The sequence below is a fragment of the Oncorhynchus keta genome, chromosome 16 (assembly GCF_023373465.1).
Source record: "Oncorhynchus keta strain PuntledgeMale-10-30-2019 chromosome 16, Oket_V2, whole genome shotgun sequence".
In the NCBI taxonomy this organism is placed as follows: Eukaryota; Metazoa; Chordata; class Actinopteri; order Salmoniformes; family Salmonidae; genus Oncorhynchus; species Oncorhynchus keta.
This window is the reverse complement of record NC_068436.1, coordinates 20,979,883-21,007,628: the sequence shown is the minus strand read 5'-3', so window position 1 is coordinate 21,007,628 and position 27,746 is coordinate 20,979,883. Positions and strand designations below refer to the sequence as shown.

Sequence of the window (27,746 nt, the reverse complement as noted above, 5' to 3'; positions counted from 1 at the left end):
ATACAGGTGTGTTAACATTATAATAACATCAAGCAGGTGTATACAGGTGTGTTAACATTATAATCAACATCAAGTGTTAACATTATAATAACATCAAGCAGGTGTATACAGGTGTGTTAACATTATAATAACATCAAACAGGTATAATAACATTATAATAACAAACAGGTGTATACAGGTGTGTTAACATTATAATAACATCAAGCAGGTGTATACAGGTGTGTTAACATTATAATAACATCAAACAGGTGTATACAGGTGTGTTAACATTATAAACATAACATCAAGCAACATCAAGCAGGTGTATACAGGTGTGTTAACATTATAATAACATCAAGCAGGTGTATACAGGTGTGTTAACATTATAATAACATCAAGCAGGTGTATACAGGTGTGTTAACATTATAATAACATCAAGCAGGTGTATACAGGTGTGTTAACATTAACATAATAACATCAATAATAACATCAAGCAGGTGTATACAGGTGTGTTAACATTATAATAACATCAAGCAGGTGTATACAGGTGTGTTAACATTATAATAACATCAAGCAGGTGTATACAGGTGTGTTAACATTATAATAACATCAAGCAGGTGTATACAGGTGTGTTAACATTATAATAACATCAAGGGTGTATACAGGTGTGTTAACATTATAATAACATCAAACAGGTGTATACAGGTGTGTTAACATTATAATAACACAAACAGGTGTATACAGGTGTGTTAACATTATAATAACATCAAGCAGGTGTATACAGGTGTGTTAACATTATAATAACATCAAGCAGGTGTATACAGGTGTTAACATTATAATAACATCAAGTGTAACAGGTGTTAACATATAATAACATCAAGCAGGTGTATACAGGTGTGTTAACATTATAATAACATCAAGCAGGTGTATACAGGTGTGTTAACATTATAATAACATCAAGCAGGTGTATACAGGTGTGTTAACATTATAATAACATCAAACAGGTGTGTGTTAACATTATAATAACATCAAGGTGTGTTAACATTATAATAACATCAAACAGGTGTATACAGGTGTAACATTATAATAACATCAAGGTGTATACAGGTGTGTTAACATTATAATAACATCAAGCAGGTGTATACAGGTGTGTTAACATTATAATAACATCAAGCAGGTGTATACAGGTGTGTTAACATTATAATAACATCAAACAGCAGGTGTATACAGGTGTATACAGGTGGTGTATACAGGTGTGTTAACATTATAATAACATCAAGCAGGTGTATACAGGTGTGTTAACATTATAATAACATCAAACAGGTGTATACAGGTGTGTTAACATTATAATAACATCAAGCAGGTGTATACAGGTGTGTTAACATTATAATAACATCAAGCAGGTGTATACAGGTGTGTTAACATTATAATAACATCAAACAGGTGTATACAGGTGTGTTAACATTATAATAACATCAAGCAGGTGTATACAGGTGTGTTAACATTATAATAACATCAAGCAGGTGTATACAGGTGTGTTAACATTATAATAACATCAAACATTATAATAACAGGTGTATACAGGTGTGTTAACATTATAATAACATCAAACAGGTGTATACAGGTGTGTTAACATTATAATAACATCAACATCAGGTGTGTTAACATTATAATAACATCAAGCAGGTGTATACAGGTGTGTTAACATTATAATAACATCAAGCAGGTGTATACAGGTGTGTTAACATTATAATAACATCAAGGTGTATACAGGTGTAACATATAATAACATCAAGCAGGTGTATACAGTTAACATTATAATAACATCAAGCAGGTGTATACAGGTGTGTTAACATTATAATAACATCAAGCAGGTGTATATAATAACAGGTGTGTTAACATTATAATAACATCAAGCAGGTGTATACAGGTGTGTTAACATAACATTATAATAACATTATAATAACATCAAGCAGGTGTATGTGTTAACAGGTGTAACATTATAATAACAGGGTGTGTTAACATTATAATAACATCAAGTGTATACAGGTGTGTTAACATTATAATAACATCAAGCAGGTGTATACAGGTGTGTTAACATTATAATAACATCAAGCAGGTGTATTATAATAACATCAAGCAGGTGTGTTAACATTATAATAACATCAAGCAGGTGTATACAGGTGTGTTAACATTATAATAACATCAAACATTATAATAACATCAAGCAGGTGTATACAGGTGTGTTAACATTATAATAACATCAAGCAGGTGTATACAGGTGTGTTAACATTATAATAACATCAAGCAGGTGTATACAGGTGTGTTAACATTATAATAACATCAAGCAGGTGTATACAGGTGTGTTAACATTATAATAACATCAAGCAGGTGTATACAGGTGTGTTAACATTATAATAACATCAAGCAGGTGTATACAGGTGTGTTAACATTATAATAACATCAAGCAGGTGTATACAGGTGTGTTAACATTATAATAACATCAAGCAGGTGGTGTGTTAACATTATAATAACATCAAACAGTGTGTTAACATTATAATAACATCAAGCAGGTGTATACAGGTGTGTTAACATTATAATAACATCAAGCAGGTGTATACAGGTGTGTTAACATTATAATAACATCAAGCAGGTGTATACAGGTGTGTTAACATTATAATAACATCAAGCAGGTGTATACAGGTGTAACATTATAATAACATCAAGCAGGTGTATACAGGTGTGTTAACATTATAATAACATCAAGCAGGTGTATACAGGTGTGTTAACATTATAATAACATCAAGCAGGTGTATACAGGTGTGTTAACATTATAATAACATCAAGCAGGTGTATACAACATCAAGGTGTGTTAACATTATAATAACATCAAGGTGTATACAGGTGTGTTAACATTATAATAACATCAAGGTGTATACAGTGTGTTAACATTATAATAACATCAAGCAGGTGTATACAGGTGTGTTAACATTATAATAACATCAAGCAGGTGTATACAACATTATAATAACATCAAGGTGTATACAGGTGTGTTAACATTATAATAACATCAAACAGGTGTATACAGGTGTGTTAACATTATAATAACATCAAGGTGTATACAGGTGTTAACATTATAATAACATCAAGCAGGTGTATACAGGTGTGTTAACATTATAATAACATCAAGCAGGTGTATACAGGTGTGTTAACATTATAATAACATCAAGCAGGTGTATACAGGTGTGTTAACATTATAATAACATCAAGCAGGTGTATACAGGTGTGTTAACATTATAATAACATCAAGCAGGTGTATACAGGTGTGTTAACATTATATAATAACATCAAACAGGTGTATACAGGTGTGTTAACATTATAATAACATCAAGGTGTATACAGGTGTATATAATAGGTGTGTTAACATTATAATAACATCAAGCAGGTGTATACAGGTGTGTTAACATTATAATAACATCAAGCAGGTGTATACAGGTGTGTTAACATTATAATAACATCAAGCAGGTGTATACAGGTGTGTTAACATTATAATAACATCAAGCAGGTGTATACAGGTGTGTTAACATTATAATAACATCAACATTATAATAACATCAAAACAGGTGTATACAGGTGTAACATTATAATAACATCAAGCAGGTGTATACAGGTGTGTTAACATTATAATAACATCAAACAGGTGTATACAGGTGTGTTAACATTATAATAACATCAAGCAGGTGTATACAGGTGTGTTAACATTATAATAACATCAAACAGGTGTATACAGGTGTGTTAACATTATAATAACATCAAGCAGGTGTATACAGGTGTGTTAACATTATAATAACATCAAACAGGTGTATACAGGTGTGTTAACATTATAATAACATCAAGCAGGTGTATACAGGTGTGTTAACATTATAATAACATCAAGCAGGTGTATACAGGTGTGGTGTATACAGGTTAACATTATAATAACATCAAGCAGGTGTATACAGGTGTGTTAACATTATAATAACATCAAACAGGTGTATACAGGTGTGTTAACATTATAATAACATCAAACAGGTGTATACAGGTGTGTTAACATTATAATAACATCAAACAGGTGTATATAGGTGTGTAACATTATAATAACATCAAGCAGGTGTATACAGGTGTGTTAACATTATAAATAACATCAAGCAGGTGTATACAGGTGTGTTAACATTATAATAACATCAAACAGGTGTATACAGGTGTGTTAACATTATAATAACATCAAGCAGGTGTATACAGGTGTGTTAACATTATAATAACATCAAGCAGGTGTATACAGGTGTGTTAACATTATAATAACAAACAATACAGGTGTGTTAACATTATAATAACATCAAACAGTGTATACAGGTGTGTTAACATTATAATAACATCAAACAGGTGTATACAGGTGTGTTAACATTATAATAACATCAAGGTGTATACAGGTGTGTTAACATTATAATAACATCAAGCAGGTGTATACAGGTGTGTTAACATTATAATAACATCAAGCAGGTGTATACAGGTGTGTTAACATTATAATAACATCAAGCAGGTGTATACAGGTGTGTTAACATTATAATAACATCAAGGTGTATACAGGTGTGTTAACATTATAATAACATCAAGCAGGTGTATACAGGTGTAACATTATAATAACATCAAGCAGGTGTATACAGGTGTGTTAACATTATAATAACATCAAGCAGGTGTATACAGGTGTGTTAACATTATAATAACATCAAGCAGGTGTATACAGGTGTTATAATAACATCAAGCAGGTGTATACAGTTAACATTATAATAACATCAAGCAGGTGTATACAGGTGTGTTAACATTATAATAACATCAAACAGGTGTATACAGGTGTGTTAACATTATAATAACATCAAACAGGTGTATACAGGTGTGTTAACATTATAATAACATCAAGCAGGTGTATACAGGTGTGTTAACATTATAATAACATCAAGCAGGTGTATACAGGTGTGTTAACATTATAATAACATCAAGCAGGTGTATACAGGTGTGTTAACATTATAATAACATCAAGCAGGTGTATACAGGTGTGTTAACATTATAATAACATCAAGCAGGTGTATACAGGTGTGTTAACATTATAATAACATCAAGCAGGTGTATACAGGTGTGTTAACATTATAATAACATCAAGCAGGTGTATACAGGTGTGTTAACATTATAATAACATCAAGCAGGTGTATACAGGTGTGTTAACATTATAATAACATCAAACAGGTGTGTTAACATTATAATAGCATCAAGCAGGTGTATACAGGTGTGTTAACATTATAATAACATCAAGCAGGTGTATACAGGTGTGTTAACATTATAATAACATCAAACAGGTGTATACAGGTGTGTTAACATTATAATAACATCAAGCAGGTGTGTTAACATTATAATAACATCAAGGTGTATACAGGTGTGTTAACATTATAATAACATCAAACAGGTGTATACAGTTAACATTATAATAACATCAAGCAGGTGTATACAGGTGTGTTAACATTATAATAACATCAAACAGGTGTATACAGGTGTGTTAACATTATAATAACATCAAGCAGGTGTATACAGGTGTGTTAACATTATAATAACATCAAACAGGTGTATACAGGTGTGTTAACATTATACAGGTAACATCAACATCAAGCAGGTGTATACAGGTGTGTTAACATTATAATAACATCAAGCAGGTGTATACAGGTGTGTTAACATTATAATAACATCAAGCAGGTGTATACAGGTGTGTTAACATTATAATAACATCAAGCAGGTGTATACAGGTGTGTTAACATTATAATAACATAACATCAGGTGTGTTAACATTATAATAACATCAAGGTGTATACAGGTGTGTTAACATTATAATAACATCAAACAGGTGTATACAGGTGTGTTAACATTATAATAACATCAAGCAGGTGTATACAGGTGTGTTAACATTATAATAACATCAAACAGCAGGTGTATACAGGTGTGTTAACATTATAATAACATCAAGCAGGTGTATACAGGTGTGTTAACATTATAATAACATCAAGCAGGTGTATACAGGTATTAACATTATAATAACATCAAGCAGGTGTATACAGGTGTGTTAACATTATAATAACATCAAGCAGGTGTATACAGGTGTGTTATACATCAAGCAATACAGGTGTGTATAATCAAGCAGGTGTATACAGGTGTGTTAACAATAATAACATCAAGCAGGTGTATACAGGTGTGTTAACATTATAATAACATCAAGCAGGTGTATACAGGTGTGTTAACATTATAATAACATCAAGCAGGTGTATACAGGTGTGTTAACATTATAATAACATCAAGCAGGTGTATACAGGTGTGTTAACATTATAATAACATCAAGCAAATATACAGGTGTGTTAACATTATAATAACATCAAGGGTGTATAAGGTGTGTTAACATTATAATAACATCAAGCAGGTGTATACAGGTGTGTTAACATTATAATAACATCAAGCAGGTGTATACAGGTGTGTTAACATTATAATAACATCAAACAGGTGTATACAGGTGTGTTAACATTATAATAACATCAAACAGGTGTATACAGGTGTGTTAACATTATAATAACATCAAGCAGGTGTATACAGGTGTGTTAACATTATAATAACATCAAGCAGGTGTATACAGGTGTGTTAACATTATAATAACATCAAGCAGGTGTATACAGGTGTGTTAACATTATAATAACATCAAGTTAACATTATAATAACATCAAACAGGTGTATACAGGTGTTAACATTATAATAACATCAAACAGGTGTATAAGGTAACATCATCAAGCAGGTGTATACAGGTGTGTTAACATTATAATAACATCAAGCAGGTGTATACAGGTGTGTTAACATTATAATAACATCAAGCAGGTGTATACAGGTGTGTTAACATTATAATAACATCAAGCAGGTGTATAACAGGTGTGTTAACATTATAATAACATCAAACAGGTGTATACAGGTGTGTTAACATTATAACATCAACATCAGGTGTGTTAACATTATAATAACATCAAGCAGGTGTATACAGGTGTGTTAACATTATAATAACATCAAGCAGGTGTATACAGGTGTGTTAACATTATAATAACATCAAGGTGTATACAGGTTAACATTATAATAACATCAAGCAGGTGTATACAGGTGTGTTAACATTATAATAACATCAAGCAGGTGTATACAGGTGTGTTAACATTATAATAACATCAATAATAACATCAAGCAGGTGTATACAGGTGTGTTAACATTATAATAACATCAAGCAGGTGTATACAGGTGTGTTAACATTATAATAACATCAAGCAGGTGTATACAGGTGTGTTAACATTATAATAACATCAAGCAGGTGTATACAGGTGTGTTAACATTATAATAACATCAAGCAGGTGTATACAGGTGTGTTAACATTATAATAACATCAAGCAGGTGTATACAGGTGTGTTAACATTATAATAACATCAAGCAGGTGTATACAGGTGTGTTAACATTATAATAACATCAAGCAGGTGTATACAGGTGTGTTAACATTATAACATCAAACAGGTGTAACATCATTATAATAACATCAAACAGGTGTATACAGGTGTATAACATCAAGCAGGTGTATACAGTTATTATAATAACATCAAACAGGTGTATACAGGTGTGTTAACATTATAATAACATCAAGCAGGTGTATACAGGTGTGTTAACATTATAATAACATCAAGCAGGTGTATACAGGTGTGTTAACATTATAATAACATCAAGCAGGTGTATACAGGTGTGTTAACATTATAATAACATCAAGCAGGTGTATACAGGTGTGTTAACATTATAATAACATCAAGCATTATAATAACATCAAACAGGTGTATACAGGTGTGTTAACATTATAATAACATCAAGCAGGTGTATACAGGTGTGTTAACATTATAATAACATCAAACAGGTGTATACAGGTGTGTTAACATTATAATAACATCAAACAGGTGTATACAGGTGTGTTAACATTATAATAACATCAAGCAGGTGTATACAGGTGTGTTAACATTATAATAACATCAAGCAGGTGTATACAGGTGTGTTAACATTATAATAACATCAAGCAGGTGTATACAGGTGTGTTAACATTATAATAACATCAAGCAGGTGTATACAGGTGTGTTAACATTATAATAACATCAAGCAGGTGTATACAGGTGTGTTAACATTATAATAACATCAAGCAGGTGTATACAGGTGTGTTAACATTATAATAACATCAAGCAGGTGTATACAGGTGTGTTAACATTATAATAACATCAAACAGGTGTATACAGGTGTGTTAACATTATAATAACATCAAGCAGGTGTATACAGGTGTGTTAACATTATAATAACATCAACAGGTGTATACAGGTGTGTTAACATTATAATAACATCAAACAGGTGTATACAGGTGTGTTAACATTATAATAACATCAAGCAGGTGTATACAGGTGTGTTAACATTATAATAACATCAAACAGGTGTATACAGGTGTGTTAACATTATAATAACATTATAATAACATCAAACAGGTGTATACAGGTGTGTTAACATTATAATAACATCAAGCAGGTGTATACAGGTGTGTTAACATTATAATAACATCAAACAGGTGTATACAGGTGTGTTAACATTATAATAACATCAAGGTGTATACAGGTGTGTTAACATTATAATAACATCAAGCAGGTGTATACAGGTGTGTTAACATTATAATAACAGGTGTATACAGGTGTGTTAACATTATAATAACATCAACATTATACAACATCAAGCAGGTGTATACAGGTGTGTTAACATTATAATAACATCAAGCAGGTGTATACAGGTGTGTTAACATTATAATAACATCAAGGTGTATACAGGTGTGTTAACATTATACTAACATCAAACAGGTGTATACAGGTGTGTTAACATTATAATAACATCAAGTGTATACAGGTGTTAACATTATAATAACATCAAGCAGGTGTATACAGGTGTGTTAACATTATAATAACATCAAGCAGGTGTATACAGGTGTGTTAACATTATAATAACATCAAACAGGTGTATACAGGTGTTAACATTATAATAACATCAAGTGTATACAGGTGTGTTAACATTATAATAACATCAAACAGGTGTATACAGGTGTGTTAACATTATAATAACATCAATAATAACATCAAGCAGGTGTATACAGGTGTGTTAACATTATAATAACATCAAGCAGGTGTATACAGGTGTGTTAACATTATAATAACATCAAGCAGGTGTATACAGGTGTGTTAACATTATAATAACATCAACATCAGGTGTATACAGGTGTGTTAACATTATAATAACATCAAACAGGTGTATACAGGTGTGTTAACATTATAATAACATCAAGCAGGTGTATACAGGTGTGTTAACATTATAATAACATCAAGCAGGTGTATACAGGTGTGTTAACATTATAATAACATCAAGCAGGTGTATACAGGTGTGTTAACATTATAATAACATCAAACAGGTGTATACAGGTGTGTTAACATTATAATAACATTATAATGTAACATCATTATAATAACATCAAGCAGGTGTATACAGGTGTGTTAACATTATAATAACATCAAACAGGTGTATACAGGTGTGGTGTAACATTATAATAACATCAAACAGGTGTATACAGGTGTGTAACATTATAATAACATCAAACAGGTGTATACAGGTGTGTTAACATTATAATAACATCAAACAGGTGTATACAGGTGTGTTAACATTATAATAACATCAAACAGGTGTATACAGGTGTGTTAACATTATAATAACATCAAGCAGGTGTATACAGGTGTGTTAACATTATAATAACATCAAACAGGTGTATACAGGTGTGTTAACATTATAATAACATCAAACAGGTGTATATAATAACAGGTGTGTTAACATTATAATAACATCAAGCAGGTGTATACAGGTGTGTTAACATTATAATAACATCAAGGGTGTATACAGGTGTGTTAACATTATAATAACATCAAACAGGTGTATACAGGTGTGTTAACATTATAATAACATCAAGGTGTATACAGGTGTGTTAACATTATAATAACATCAAACAGGTGTATACAGGTGTGTTAACATTATAATAACATCAAGCAGGTGTATACAGGTGTGTTAACATTATAATAACATCAAGCAGGTGTATACAGGTGTGTTAACATTATAATAACATCAAACAGGTGTATACAGGTGTGTTAACATTATAATAACATCAAGCAGGTGTATACAGGTGTGTTAACATTATAATAACATCAAACAGGTGTATACAGGTGTGTTAACATTATAATAACATCAAACAGGTGTATACAGGTGTGTTAACATTATAATAACATCAAACAGTGTATACAGGTGTGTTAACATTATAATAACATCAAACAGGTGTATACAGGTGTGTTAACATTATAATAACATCAAGCAGGTGTATACAGGTGTGTTAACATTATAATAACATCAAACAGGTGTATACAGGTGTGTTAACATTATAATAACATCAAACAGGTGTATACAGGTGTGTTAACATTATAATAACATCAAGCAGGTGTATACAGGTGTGTTAACATTATAATAACATCAAACAGGTGTATACAGGTGTGTTAACATTATAATAACATCAAACAGGTGTATACAGGTGTGTTAACATTATAATAACATCAAACAGGTGTATACAGGTGTGTTATAATAACATCAAACAGGTGTATAAGGTGTGTTAACATTATAATAACATCAAACAGGTGTATACAGGTGTGTTTAACATTATAATAACATCAAGCAGGTGTATACAGGTGTGTTAACATTATAATAACATCAAGCAGGTGTATACAGGTGTGTTAACATTATAATAACATCAAGCAGGTGTATACAGGTGTGTTAACATTATAATAACATCAAACAGGTGTATACAGTGTTAACATTATAATAACATCAAACAGGTGTATACAGGTGTGTTAACATTATAATAACATCAAGCAGGTGTATACAGGTGTGTTAACATTATAATAACATCAAACAGGTGTATACAGGTGTGTATACAGGTGTGTTAACATTATAATAACATCAAGCAGGTGTATACAGGTGTGTTAACATTATAATAACATCAAACAGGTGTATACAGGTGTAACATTATAATAACATCAAGCAGGTGTATACAGGTGTGTTAACATTATAATAACATCAAGCAGGTGTATACAGGTGTGTTAACATTATAATAACATCAAGCAGGTGTATACAGGTGTGTTAACATTATAATAACATCAAACAGGTGTATACAGGTGTGTTAACATTATAATAACATCAAACAGGTGTATACAGGTGTATATAATAACAGGTGTATACAGTTAACATTATAATAACATCAAACAGGTGTATACAGGTGTGTTAACATTATAATAACATCAAGCAGGTGTATACAGGTGTGTTAACATTATAATAACATCAAGCAGGTGTATACAGGTGTGTTAACATTATAATAACATCAAGCAGGTGTATACAGGTGTTTAACATTATAATAACATCAAGCAGGTGTAACATGTGTTAACATTATAATAACATCAAGCAGGTGTATACAGGTGTGTTAACATTATAATAACATCAAGCAGGTGTATACAGGTGTGTTAACATTATAATAACATCAAGCAGGTGTATACAGGTGTGTTAACATTATAATAACATCAAGCAGGTGTATACAGGTGTGTTAACATTATAATAACATCAAGCAGGTGTATACAGGTGTGTTAACATTATAATAACATCAAACAGGTGTATACAGGTGTCAAGCAGGTTAACATTATAATAACATCAAGTGTATACAGGTGTGTTAACATTAACATCAAGCAGGTGTATACAGGTGTGTTAACATTATAATAACATCAAGCAGGTGTATACAGGTGTGTTAACATTATAATAACATCAAACAGGTGTATACAGGTGTGTTAACATTATAATAACATCAAGCAGGTGTATACAGGTGTGTTAACATTATAATAACATCAAGCAGGTGTATACAGGTGTGTTAACATTATAATAACATCAAGCAGGTGTATACAGGTGTGTTAACATTATAATAACATCAAACAGGTGTATACAGGTGTGTTAACATTATAATAACATCAAGCAGGTGTATACAGGTGTGTTAACATTATAATAACATCAAACAGGTGTATACAGGTGTGTTAACATTATAATAACATCAAACAGGTGTATACAGGTGTATACAGTTAACATTATAATAACATCAATACAGGTGTATACAGGTGTGTTAACATTATAATAACATCAAGCAGGTGTATACAGGTGTGTTAACATTATAATAACATCAAGCAGGTGTATACAGGTGTGTTAACATTATAATAACATCAAACAGGTGTATACAGGTGTGTTAACATTATAATAACATCAAACAGGTGTATACAGGTGTGTTAACATTATAATAACATCAAGCAGGTGTATACAGGTGTGTTAACATTATAATAACATCAAGCAGGTGTATACAGGTGTGTTAACATTATAATAACATCAAACAGGTGTATACAGGTGTGTTAACATTATAATAACATCAAGCAGGTGTATACAGGTGTGTTAACATTATAATAACATCAAGCAGGTGTATACAGGTGTGTTAACATTATATAACATCAAACATGTATACAGGTGTGTTAACATTATAATAACATCAAGGTGTATACAGGTGTGTTAACATTATAATAACATCAAGCAGGTGTATACAGGTGTGTTAACATTATAATAACATCAAGCAGGTGTATACAGGTGTGTTAACATTATAATAACATCAAGCAGGTGTATACAGGTGTGTTAACATTATAATAACATCAAACAGGTGTATACATCAAGGTGTGTTAACATTATAATAACATCAAGCAGGTGTATACAGGTGTGTTAACATTATAATAACATCAAACAGGTGTATACAGGTGTGTTAACATTATAATAACATCAAGCAGGTGTATACAGGTGTGTTAACATTATAATAACATCAAGGGTGTATACAGGTGTGTTAACATTATAATAACATCAAGCAGGTGTATACAGGTGTGTTAACATTATAATAACATCAAGCAGGTGTATACAGGTGTGTTAACATTATAATAACATCAAGCAGGTGTATACAGGTGTGTTAACATTATAATAACATCAAGCAGGTGTATACAGGTGTGTTAACATTATAATAACATCAAACAGGTGTATACAGGTGTAACATTATAATAACATCAAGGGTGTATACAGGTGTGTTAACATTATAATAACATCAAGCAGGTGTATACAGGTGTGTTAACATTATAATAACATCAAGCATACAGTGTATATAATAGGTGTACAGGTTAACATTATAATAACATCAAGCAGGTGTATACAGGTGTGTTAACATTATAACAACATCAAACATTATAATAACATCAAACAGGTGTATACAGGTGTAACATTATAATAACATCAAGGGTGTATACAGGTGTGTTAACATTATAATAACATCAAGCAGGTGTATACAGGTGTGTTAACATTATAACATGTAACATCAAACAGGTGTATACAGGTGTGTTAACATTATAATAACATCAAACAGGTGTATACAGGTGTGTTAACATTATAATAACATCAAACAGGTGTATACAGGTGTGTTAACATTATAATAACATCAAACAGGTGTATACAGGTGTGTTAACATTATAATAACATCAAGCAGGTGTATACAGGTGTGTTAACATTATAATAACATCAAGCAGGTGTATACAGGTGTGTTAACATTATAATAACATCAAACAGGTGTATACAGGTGTGTTAACATTATAATAACATCAAACAGGTGTATACAGGTGTGTTAACATTATAATAACATCAAACAGGTGTATACAGGTGTGTTAACATTATAATAACATCAAACAGGTCAACAGGTGTGTTAACATTATAATAACATCAAACAGGTGTATACAGGTGTGTTAACATTATAATAACATCAAACAGGTGTATACAGGTGTGTTAACATTATAATAACATCAAGCAGGTGTATACAGGTGTGTTAACATTATAATAACATCAAGCAGGTGTATACAGGTGTGTTAACATTATAATAACATCAAGCAGGTGTATACAGGTGTGTTAACATTATAACAACATCAAACAGGTGTATACAGGTGTGTTAACATTATAATAACATCAAACAGGTGTATACAGGTGTGTTAACATTATAATAACATCAAGCAGGTGTATACAGGTGTGTTAACATTATAATAACATCAAACAGGTGTATACAGGTGTGTTAACATTATAATAACATCAAACAGTGTTAACATTATAATAACATCAAACAGGTGTATACAGGTGTGTTAACATTATAATAACATCAAACAGGTGTATACAGGTGTGTTAACATTATAATAACATCAAACAGGTGTATACAGGTGTGTTAACATTATAATAACATCAAGCAGGTGTATACAGGTGTGTTAACATTATAATAACATCAAGGTGTATACAGGTGTATACAGGTGTGTTAACATTATAATAACATCAAACAGGTGTATACAGGTGTGTTAACATTATAATAACATCAAACAGGTGTATACAGGTGTGTTAACATTATAATAACATCAAACAGGTGTATACAGGTGTGTTAACATTATAATAACATCAAACAGGTGTATACAGGTGTAACATTATAATAACATCAAGGTGTATACAGGTGTAACATTATAATAACATCAAGCAGGTGTATACAGGTGTGTTAACATTATAATAACATCAAGCAGGTGTATACAGGTGTGTTAACATTATAATAACATCAAGCAGGTGTATACAGGTGTGTTAACATTATAATAACATCAAACAGGTGTATACATCAAGGTGTGTTAACATTATAATAACATCAAGCAGGTGTAACATATAATAACATCAAACAGTGTATACAGTGTAACATTATAATAACATCAAACAGGTGTATACAGGTGTGTTAACATTATAATCAACATCAGGTGTGTTAACATTATAATAACATCAAGCAGGTGTATACAGGTGTGTTAACATTATAATAACATCAAGCAGGTGTATACAGGTGTGTTAACATTATAATAACATCAAAACAGGTGTATACAGGTGTGTTAACATTATAATAACATCAAACAGGTGTGTTAACATTATAATAACATCAAGGTGTATACAGGTGTGTTAACATTATAATAACATCAAGCAGGTGTATACAGGTGTGTTAACATTATAATAACATCAAACAGGTGTATACAGGTGTGTTAACATTATAATAACATCAAACAGGTGTATACAGGTGTGTTAACATTATAAACATAACATCAACATTATAATAACAGGTGTATACAGGTGTGTTAACATTATAATAACATCAAACAGGTGTATACAGGTGTGTTAACATTATAATAACATCAAACATTATAATAACATCAAGGTGTATACAGGTGTGTTAACATTATAATAACATCAAGCAGGTGTATACAGGTGTGTTAACATTATAATAACATCAAGCAGGTGTATACAGGTGTGTTAACATTATAATAACATCAAGCAGGTGTATACAGGTGTGTTAACATTATAATAACATCAAGCAGGTGTATACAGGTGTGTTAACATTATAATAACATCAAGCAGGTGTATACAGGTGTGTTAACATTATAATAACATCAAACAGGTGTATACAGGTGTGTTAACATTATATAATAACATCAAACAGGTGTATACAGGTGTGTTAACATTATAATAACATCAAACAGGTGTATACAGGTGTGTTAACATTATAATAACATCAAACAGGTGTATACAGGTGTGTTAACATTATAATAACATCAAACAGGTGTATACAGGTGTGTTAACATTATAATAACATCAAGCAGGTGTATACAGGTGTGTTAACATTATAATAACATCAACAGGTGTATACAGGTGTGTTAACATTATAATAACATCAAACAGGTGTATACAGGTGTGTTAACATTATAATAACATCAAGCAGGTGTATACAGGTGTGTTAACATTATAATAACATCAAACAGGTGTATACAGGTGTGTTAACATTATAATAACATCAAACAGGTGTATACAGGTGTGTTAACATTATAATAACATCAAACAGGTGTAACATTATAATAACATCAAGCAGGTGTATACAGGTGTGTTAACATTATAATAACATCAAGCAGGTGTATACAGGTGTGTTAACATTATAATAACATCAAACAGGTGTATACAGGTGTGTTAACATTATAATAACATCAAGCAGGTGTGTTAACATTATAATAACATCAAACAGGTGTATACAGGTGTGTTAACATTATAATAACATCAAGCAGGTGTATACAGGTGTGTTAACATTATAATAACATCAAGCAGGTGTATACAGGTGTGTTAACATTATAATAGCATCAAGCAGGTGTATACAGGTGTGTTAACATTATAATAACATCAAGCAGGTGTATACAGGTGTGTTAACATTATAATAACATCAAGCAGGTGTATACAGGTGTGTTAACATTATAATAACATCAAACAGGTGTATACAGGTGTGTTAACATATAATAACATCAAGGTGTATACAGTTAACATTATAATAACATCAAGCAGGTGTATACAGGTGTGTTAACATTATAATAACATCAAGCAGGTGTATACAGGTGTGTTAACATTATAATAACATCAACATCAGGTGTGTTAACATTATAATAACATCAAGGTGTATACAGGTGTGTTAACATTATAATAACATCAAACAGGTGTATACAGGTGTGTTAACATTATAATAACATCAAGCAGGTGTATACAGGTGTGTTAACATTATAATAACATCAAGCAGGTGTATACAGGTGTGTTAACATTATAACAACATCAAGCAGGTGTATACAGGTGTGTTAACATTATAATAACATCAAACAGGTGTATACAGGTGTGTTAACATTATAATAACATCAAACAGGTGTATACAGGTGTGTTAACATTATAATAACATCAAGCAGGTGTATACAGGTGTGTTAACATTATAATCAACATCAAACATTATAATAACATCAAACAGGTGTATACAGGTGTGTTAACATTATAATAACATCAAGCAGGTGTATACAGGTGTGTTAACATTATAATAACATCAATTATAACAACATCAAGCAGGTGTATACAGGTGTGTTAACATTATAATAACATCAAGCAGGTGTATACAGGTGTGTTAACATTATAATAACATCAAGCAGGTGTATACAGGTGTGTTAACATTATAATAACATCAAGCAGGTGTATACAGGTGTGTTAACATTATAATAACATAACATCAAACATTATAATAACATCAAGCAGGTGTATACAGGTGTGTTAACATTATAATAACATCAAGCAGGTGTATACAGGTGTGTTAACATTATAATAACATCAAGCAGGTGTATACAGGTGTGTTAACATTATAATAACATCAAACAGGTGTATACAGGTGTGTTAACATTATAATAACATCAAGCAGGTGTATACAGGTGTGTTAACATTATAATAACATCAAGCAGGTGTATACAGGTGTGTTAACATTATAATAACATCAAACAGGTGTATACAGGTGTGTTAACATTATAATAACATCAAGCAGGTGTATATAATAACAGGTGTGTTAACATTATAATAACATCAAACAGGTGTATACAGGTGTGTTAACATTATAATAACATCAAACAGGTGTATACAGGTGTGTTAACATTATAATAACATCAAACATACAGGTGTGTTAACATTATAATAACATCAAGGGTGTATACAGGTGTGTTAACATTATAATAACATCAAACAGGTGTATACAGGTGTGTTAACATTATAATAACATCAAGCAGGTGGTGTATATAATAACAGGTGTGTTAACATTATAATAACATCAAACAGGTGTATACAGGTGTGTTAACATTATAATAACATCAAACAGGTGTATACAGGTGTGTTAACATTATAATAACATCAAACAGGTGTATACAGGTGTGTTAACATTATAATAACATCAAACAGGTGTATACAGGTGTGTTAACATTATAATAACATCAAGCAGGTGTATACAGGTGTGTTAACATTATAATAACATCAAGCAGGTGTATACAGGTGTGTTAACATTATAATAACATCAAGCAGGTGTATACAGGTGTGTTAACATTATAATAACATCAAACAGGTGTATACAGGTGTGTTAACATTATAATAACATCAAACAGGTGTGTTAACATTATAATAACATCAAACAGGTGTATACAGGTGTGTTAACATTATAATAACATCAAGCAGGTGTATACAGGTGTGTTAACATTATAATAACATCAAGCAGGTGTATACAGGTGTGTTAACATTATAATAACATCAAGCAGGTGTATACAGGTGTGTTAACATTATAATAACATCAAACAGGTGTATACAGGTGTGTTAACATTATAATAACATCAAACAGGTGTATACAGGTGTGTTAACATTATAATAACATCAAACAGGTGTATACAGGTGTGTTAACATTATAATAACATCAAACAGGTGTATACAGGTGTGTTAACATTATAATAACATCAAGCAGGTGTATACAGGTGTGTTAACATTATAATAACATCAAACAGGTGTATACAGGTGTGTTAACATTATAATAACATCAAGCAGGTGTATACAGGTGTGTTAACATTATAATAACATCAAACAGTGTATACAGGTGTGTTAACATTATAATAACATCAAGCAGGTGTATACAGGTGTGTTAACATTATAATAACATCAAGCAGGTGTATACAGGTGTGTTAACATTAACATTATAATAACATCAAACAGGTGTATACAGGTGTGTTAACATTATAATAACATCAAGCAGGTGTATACAGGTGTGTTAACATTATAATAACATCAAGCAGGTGTATACAGGTGTGTTAACATTATAATAACATCAAGCAGGTGTATACAGGTGTGTTAACATTATAATAACATAATACAGGTGTGTTAACATCAAAACAGGTGTATACAGGTGTGTTAACATTATAATAACATCAAGCAGGTGTATACAGGTGTGTTAACATTATAATAACATCAAGCACATACAGGTAACATTATACAACATCAAGCAGGTGTATACAGGTGTGTTAACATTATAATAACATCAAGCAGGTGTATACAGGTGTGTTAACATTATAATAACATCAAGCAGGTGTATACAGGTGTGTTAACATTATAATAACATCAAGCAGGTGTATACAGGTGTATACAGGTGTGTTAACATTATAATAACATCAAGCAGGTGTATACAGGTGTGTTAACATTATAATAACATCAAGCAGGTGTATACAGGTGTGTTAACATTATAATAACATCAAGCAGGTGTATACAGGTGTGTTAACATTATAATAACATCAAACAGGTGTATACAGGTGTGTTAACATTATAATAACATCAAACAGGTGTATACAGGTGTGTTAACATTATAATAACATCAAGCAGGTGTATACAGGTGTGTTAACATTATAATAACATCAAGCAGGTGTATACAGGTGTGTTAACATTATAATAACATCAAGGTGTATACAGGTGTGTTAACATTATAATAACATCAAACAGGTGTGGTTAACATTATAATAACATCAAGCAGGTGTGTTAACATTATAATAACATCAAACAGTGTATACAGGTGTGTTAACATTATAATAACATCAAACAGGTGTATACAGGTGTGTTAACATTATAATAACATCAAGCAGGTGTAACATCAATAATAACATCAAACAGTGTATACAGGTGTGTTAACATTATAATAACATCAAAGGTGTATACAGGTGTATACAGGTGTATACAGGTGTAACATTATAATAACATCAAACAGGTGTATACAGGTGTGTTAACATTATAATAACATCAAACAGGTGTATACAGGTGTGTTAACATTATAATAACATCAAACAGGTGTATACAGGTGTGTTAACATTATAATAACATCAAGCAGGTGTATACAGGTGTGTTAACATTATAATAACATCAAGCAGGTGTATACAGGTGTGTTAACATTATAATAACATCAAACATTATAATAACATCAAGGTGTATACAGGTGTGTTAACATTATAATAACATCAAACAGGTGTATACAGGTGTGTTAACATTATAATAACATCAAACAGGTGTATACAGGTGTGTTAACATTATAATAACATCAAACAGGTGTATACAGGTGTGTTAACATTATAATAACATCAAACATCAAGCAGGTGTATACAGGTGTGTTAACATTATAATAACATCAAGCAGGTGTATACAGGTGTGTTAACATTATAATAACATCAAACAGGTGTATACAGGTGTGTTAACATTATAATAACATCAAACAGGGTGTGTTAACATTATAATAACATCAAACAGGTGTATACAGGTGTAACATTATAATAACATCAAACAGGTGTATACAGGTGTAACATTATAATAACATCAAGCAGGTGTATACAGGTGTGTAACATTATAATAACATCAAACAGGTGTATACAGGTGTGTTAACATTATAATAACATCAAGCAGGTGTATACAGGTGTGTTAACATTATAATAACATCAAGCAGGTGTATTATAAACATCAAACAGGTGTGTTAACATTATAATAACATCAAGCAGGTGTATACAGGTGTGTTTAACATTATAATAACATCAAACAGGTGTATACAGGTGTGTTAACATTATAATAACATCAAACAGGTGTGTTAACATACAGGTGTGTTAACATTATAATAACATCAAACAGGTGTATACAGGTGTGTTAACATTATAATAACATCAAACAGGTGTATACAGGTGTGTTAACATTATAATAACATCAAGCAGGTGTATACAGGTGTGTTAACATTATATCAATGTATACAGGTGTGTTAACATTATAATAACATCAAGCAGGTGTATACAGGTGTGTTAACATTATAATAACATCAAGCAGGTGTATACAGGTGTGTTAACATTATAATAACATCAAACAGGTGTATACAGGTGTGTTAACATTATAATAACATCAAGCAGGTGTATACAGGTGTGTTAACATTATAATAACATCAAACAGGTGTATACAGGTGTGTTAACATTATAATAACATCAAACAGGTGTATACAGGTGTGTTAACATTATAATAACATCAAGCAGGTGTATACAGGTGTGTTAACATTATAATAACATCAAGCAGGTGTATACAGGTGTGTTAACATAATAACATAATGTAACAACATCATCAACAGGTGTATACAGGTGTGTTAACATTATAATAACATCAAACAGGTGTATACAGGTGTGTTAACATTATAATAACATCAAGCAGGTGTATACAGGTGTGTTAACATTATAATAACATCAAACAGGTGTATACAGGTGTGTTAACATTATAATAACATCAAGCAGGTGTATACAGGTGTGTTAACATTATAATAACATCAACAGGTGTGTTAACATTATAATAACATCAAACAGTGTATACAGGTGTGTTAACATTATAATAACATCAAGCAGGTGTATACAGGTGTGTTAACATTATAATAACATCAAACAGGTGTATACAGGTGTGTTAACATTATAATAACATCAAGCAGGTGTATACAGGTGTGTTAACATTATAATAACATCAAACAGGTGTATACAGGTGTGTTAACATTATAATAACATCAAACAGGTGTATACAGGTGTGTTAACATTATAATAACATCAAACAGGTGTATACAGGTGTGTTAACATTATAATAACATCAAGGTGTGTTAACAGGTGTATACAGGTGTGTTAACATTATAATAACATCAAACAGGTGTATACAGGTGTGTTAACATTATAATAACATCAAACAGGTGTATACAGGTGTGTTAACATTATAATAACATCAAGCAGGTGTATACAGGTGTGTTAACATTATAATAACATCAAACAGGTGTAACATATAATAACATCAAACAGGTGTGTTAACATTATAATAACATCAAACAGGTGTATACAGGTGTGTTAACATTATAATAACATCAAACAGGTGTATACAGGTGTGTTAACATTATAATAACATCAAGCAGGTGTATACAGGTGTGTTAACATTATAATAACATCAAACAGGTGTATACAGGTGTATACAGTTAACATTATAATAACATCAAGCATACAGGTGTATTATAATAACATCAAGCAGGTGTATACAGGTGTTAACATTATAATAACATCAAGCAGGTGTATACAGGTGTGTTAACATTATAATAACATCAAGCAGGTGTATACAGGTGTGTTAACATTATAATAACATCAAGCAGGTGTATACAGGTGTGTTAACATTATAATAACATCAAGCAGGTGTATACAGGTGTGTTAACATTATAATAACATCAAGCAGGTGTATACAGGTGTGTTAACATTATAATAACATCAAACAGGTGTATACAGGTGTGTTAACATTATAATAACATCAAGCAGGTGTATACAGGTGTGTTAACATTATAATAACATCAAGCAGGTGTATACAGGTGTGTTAACATTATAATAACATCAAAGGTGTATACAGGTGTGTTAACATTATAATAACATCAAACATACAGGTGTATACAGGTGTGTTAACATTATAATAACATCAAACAGGTGTATACAGGTGTGTTAACATTATAATAACATCAAGCAGGTGTATACAGGTGTGTTAACATTATAATAACATCAAACAGGTGTATACAGGTGTGTTAACATTATAATAACATCAAACAGGTGTATACAGGTGTGTTAACATTATAATAACATCAAACAGGTGTATACAGGTGTGTTAACATTATAATAACATCAAACAGGTGTATACAGGTGTGTTAACATTATAATAACATCAAGCAGGTGTATACAGGTGTGTTAACATTATAATAACATCAAGCAGGTGTATACAGGTGTGTTAACATTATAATAACATCAAGCAGGTGTATACAGGTGTGTTAACATTATAATAACATCAAGCAGGTGTATACAGGTGTGTTAACATTATAATAACATCAAGTGTATACAGGTGTAACATTATAACAACATCAAACATGTGTATACAGGTGTTAACATTATAATAACATCAAGCAGGTGTATACAGGTGTGTTAACATTATAATAACATCAAGCAGGTGTATACAGGTGTGTTAACATTATAATAACATCAAACAGGTGTATACAGGTGTGTTAACATTATAATAACATCAAACAGGTGTATACAGGTGTGTTAACATTATAATAACATCAAGCAGGTGTATACAGGTGTGTTAACATTATAATAACATCAAGCAGGTGTATACAGGTGTGTTAACATTATAATAACATCAAGCAGGTGTATACAGGTGTGTTAACATTATAATAACATCAAGCAGGTGTAACATTATAATAACATCAAGCAGGTGTATGGTGTGTTAACATTATAATAACATCAAGCAGGTGTATACAGGTGTGTTAACATTATAATAACATCAAACAGGTGTATACAGGTGTGTTAACATTATAATAACATCAAACAGGTGTATAATGTGTTAACATTATAATAACATCAAGCAGGTGTATACAGGTGTGTTAACATTATAATAACATCAAGCAGGTGTATACAGGTGTGTTAACATTATAATAACATCAAGCAGGTGTATACAGGTGTGTTAACATTATAATAACATCAAGCAGGTGTATACAGGTGTGTTAACATTATAATAACATCAAGCAGGTGTATACAGGTGTGTTAACATTATAATAACATCAAGCAGGTGTATACAGGTGTGTTAACATTATAATAACATCAAGCAGGTGTATACAGGTGTGTTAACATTATAATAACATCAAGCAGGTGTATACAGGTGTGTTAACATTATAATAACATCAAACAGGTGTATACAGGTGTGTTAACATTATAATAACATCAAGCAGTGTTAACATTATAATAACATCAAGCAGGTGTATACAGGTGTGTTAACATTATAATAACATCAAACAGGTGTATACAGGTGTGTTAACATTATAATAACATCAAACAGGTGTATACAGGTGTGTTAACATTATAATAACATCAAGGTGTATACAGGTGTATTATAATAACATCAAACAGGTGTGTTAACATTATAATAACATCAAGCAGGTGTATACAGGTGTGTTAACATTATAATAACATCAAACAGGTGTATACAGGTGTGTTAACATTATAATAACATCAAGCAGGTGTATACAGGTGTGTTAACATTATAATAACATCAAGCAGGTGTATACAGGTGTGTTAACATTATAATAACATCAAGCAGGTGTATACAGGTGTGTTAACATTATAATAACATCAAGCAGGTGTATACAGGTGTGTTAACATTATAATAACATCAAGCAGGTGTATACAGGTGTGTTAACATTATAATAACATCAAGCAGGTGTATACAGGTGTGTTAACATTATAATAACATCAAGCAGGTGTATACAGGTGTGTTAACATTATAATAACATCAAACAGGTGTATACAGGTGTGTTAACATTATAATAACATCAAGCAGGTGTATACAGGTGTGTTAACATTATAATAACATCAAGCAGGTGTATACAGGTGTGTTAACATTATAATAACATCAAGCAGGTGTATACAGGTGTGTTAACATTATAATAACATCAAACAGGTGTATACAGGTGTGTTAACATTATAATAACATCAAGCAGGTGTATACAGGTGTGTTAACATTATAATAACATCAAACAGGTGTATACAGGTGTGTTAACATTATAATAACATCAAACAGGTGTATACAGGTGTGTTAACATTATAATAACATCAAGCAGGTGTATACAGGTGTGTTAACATTATAATAACATCAAGCAGGTGTATACAGGTGTGTTAACATTATAATAACATCAAACAGGTGTATACAGGTGTGTTAACATTATAATAACATCAAGGTGTATACAGGTGTATATAATAACATCAAGCAGGTGTGTTAACATTATAATAACATCAAACAGGTGTATACAGGTGTGTTAACATTATAATAACATCAAACAGGTGTATACAGGTGTGTTAACATTATAATAACATCAAATACAGGTGTGTATACATCAAGGTGTGTTAACATTATAATAACATCAAACAGGTGTATACAGGTGTGTTAACATTATAATAACATCAAACAGGTGTATACAGGTGTGTTAACATTATAACAACATCAAATCAAAGGTGTATACAGGTGTGTTAACATTATAATAACATCAAACAGGTGTATACAGGTGTGTTAACATTATAATAACATCAAGCAGGTGTATACAGGTGTGTTAACATTATAATAACATCAAGCAGGTGTATACAGGTGTGTTAACATTATAATAACATCAAGCAGGTGTATACAGGTGTGTTAACATTATAATAACATCAAGCAGGTGTATACAGGTGTGTTAACATTATAATAACATCAAGCAGGTGTATACAGGTGTGTTAACATTATATAATAACATCAAACAGGTGTATACAGGTGTGTTAACATTATAATAACATCAAGCAGGTGTATACAGGTGTGTTAACATTATAATAACATCAAACAGGTGTATACAGGTGTGTTAACATTATAATAACATCAAACAGGTGTATACAGGTGTGTTAACATTATAATAACATCAAGCAGGTGTATACAGGTGTGTTAACATTATAATAACATCAAGCAGGTGTATACAGGTGTGTTAACATTATAACAACATCAAACATGTATACAGGTGTGTTAACATTATAATAACATCAAGCAGGTGTATACAGGTGTGTTAACATTATAATAACATCAAGCAGGTGTATACAGGTGTGTTAACATTATAATAACATCAAGCAGGTGTATACAGGTGTGTTAACATTATAATAACATCAAGCAGGTGTATACAGGTGTGTTAACATTATAATAACATCAAGCAGGTGTATACAGGTGTTGTGTCCAGGTACGTACCAGCCAGCAGGTTCCCGGCCAGCAGCAGAGCATCTTGGTGAGCAGAGAGGTCCAGAGGAAACCAGGCAGAGGACAGTAGAGACATCATCATGTTAGCCATCCCTACTGTTAGAGTCCTCTTCCCTTCCTCTAATGGACCTGAGCCGGGCTGGGAGAGGCTGGGAGAGAGAGAACATCATGTTAGACTCCTCTTCCCTTCCTCTAATGGACCTGAGCCGGGCTGGGAGAGGCTGGGAGAGAGACAACATCATGTTAGACTCCTCTTCCCTTCCTCTAATGGACCTGAGCCGGGCTGGGAGAGGCTGGGAGAGAGAGAACATCATGTTAGACTCCTCTTCCCTTCCTCTAATGGACCTGAGCCGGGCTGGGAGAGGCTGGGAGAGAGAGAACATCATGTTAGACTCCTCTTCCCTTCCTCTAATGGACCTGAGCCGGGCTGAGAGAGGCTGGGAGAGAGACAACATCATGTTAGAGTCCTCTTCCCTTCCTCTAATGGACCTGAGCCGGGCTGGGAGAGGCTGGGAGAGAGACAACATCATGTTAGACTCCTCTTCCCTTCCTCTAATGGACCTGAGCCGGGCTGGGAGAGGCTGGGAGAGAGAGAACATCATGTTAGAGTCCTCTTCCCTTCCTCTAATGGACCTGAGCCGGGCTGGGAGAGGCTGGGAGAGAGACAACATCATGTTAGACTCCTCTTCCCTTCCTCTAATGGACCTGAGCCGGGCTGGGAGAGGCTGGGAGAGAGACAACATCATGTTAGACTCCTCTTCCCTTCCTCTAATGGACCTGAGCCGGGCTGGGAGAGGCTGGGAGAGAGAGAACATCATGTTAGAGTCCTCTTCCCTTCCTCTAATGGACCTGAGCCGGGCTGGGAGAGGCTGGGAGAGAGACAACATCATGTTAGACTCCTCTTCCCTTCCTCTAATGGACCTGAGCCGGGCTGAGAGAGGCTGGGAGAGGCTGGGAGAGGCTAGGAGAACAACATCATGTTAGACTCCTCTTCCCTTCCTCTAATGGACCTGAGCCGGGCTGGGAGAGGCTGGGAGAGAGACAACATCATGTTAGACTCCTCTTCCCTTCCTCTAATGGACCTGAGCCGGGCTGGGAGAGGCTGGGAGAGAGAGAACATCATGTTAGACTCCTCTTCCCTTCCTCTAATGGACCTGAGCCGGGCTGAGAGAGGCTGGGAGAGGCTGGGAGAGGCTGGGAGAGGCTGAGAGAGGCTGGGAGAGAGACAACATCATGTTAGACTCCTCTTCCCTTCCTCTAATGGACCTGAGCCGGGCTGAGAGAGGCTGGGAGAGGCTGGGAGAGGCTGGGAGAGGCTGAGAGAGGCTGGGAGAGAGACAACATCATGTTAGACTCCTCTTCCCTTCCTCTAATGGACCTGAGCCGGGCTGGGAGAGAGAGAACATCATGTTAGACTCCTCTTCCCTTCCCAATAAATGGACCTGAGCCGGGCTGGGAGAGGCTGGGAGAGAGACAACATCATGTTAGAGTCCTCTTCCCTTCCTCTAACGGACCTGAGCCGGGCTGGGAGAGGCTGGGAGAGAGACAACATCATGTTAGACTCCTCTTCCTTCCTCTAATGGACCTGAGCCGGGCTGGGAGAGGCTGGGAGAGAGACAACATCATGTTAGACTCCTCTTCCCTTCCTCTAACGGACCTGAGCCGGGCTGGGAGAGGCTGGGAGAGGCTGGGAGAGGCTGGGAGAGAGACAACATCATGTTAGACTCCTCTTC

General features: G+C 32.6%; 1 protein-coding gene across 1 annotated transcript in view; it reads right to left on the bottom strand.

Annotated features, from left to right (window-relative positions):
* LOC127907901 (huntingtin-like) overlaps positions 1-27,746 on the bottom strand; it is a 200,570-nt gene that overhangs the window by 71,460 nt on the left and 101,364 nt on the right. The window contains 1 exon segment of the mRNA XM_052464365.1: positions 26,005-26,162. Within this exon segment, the coding sequence (XP_052320325.1) occupies positions 26,005-26,162 (158 nt within the window).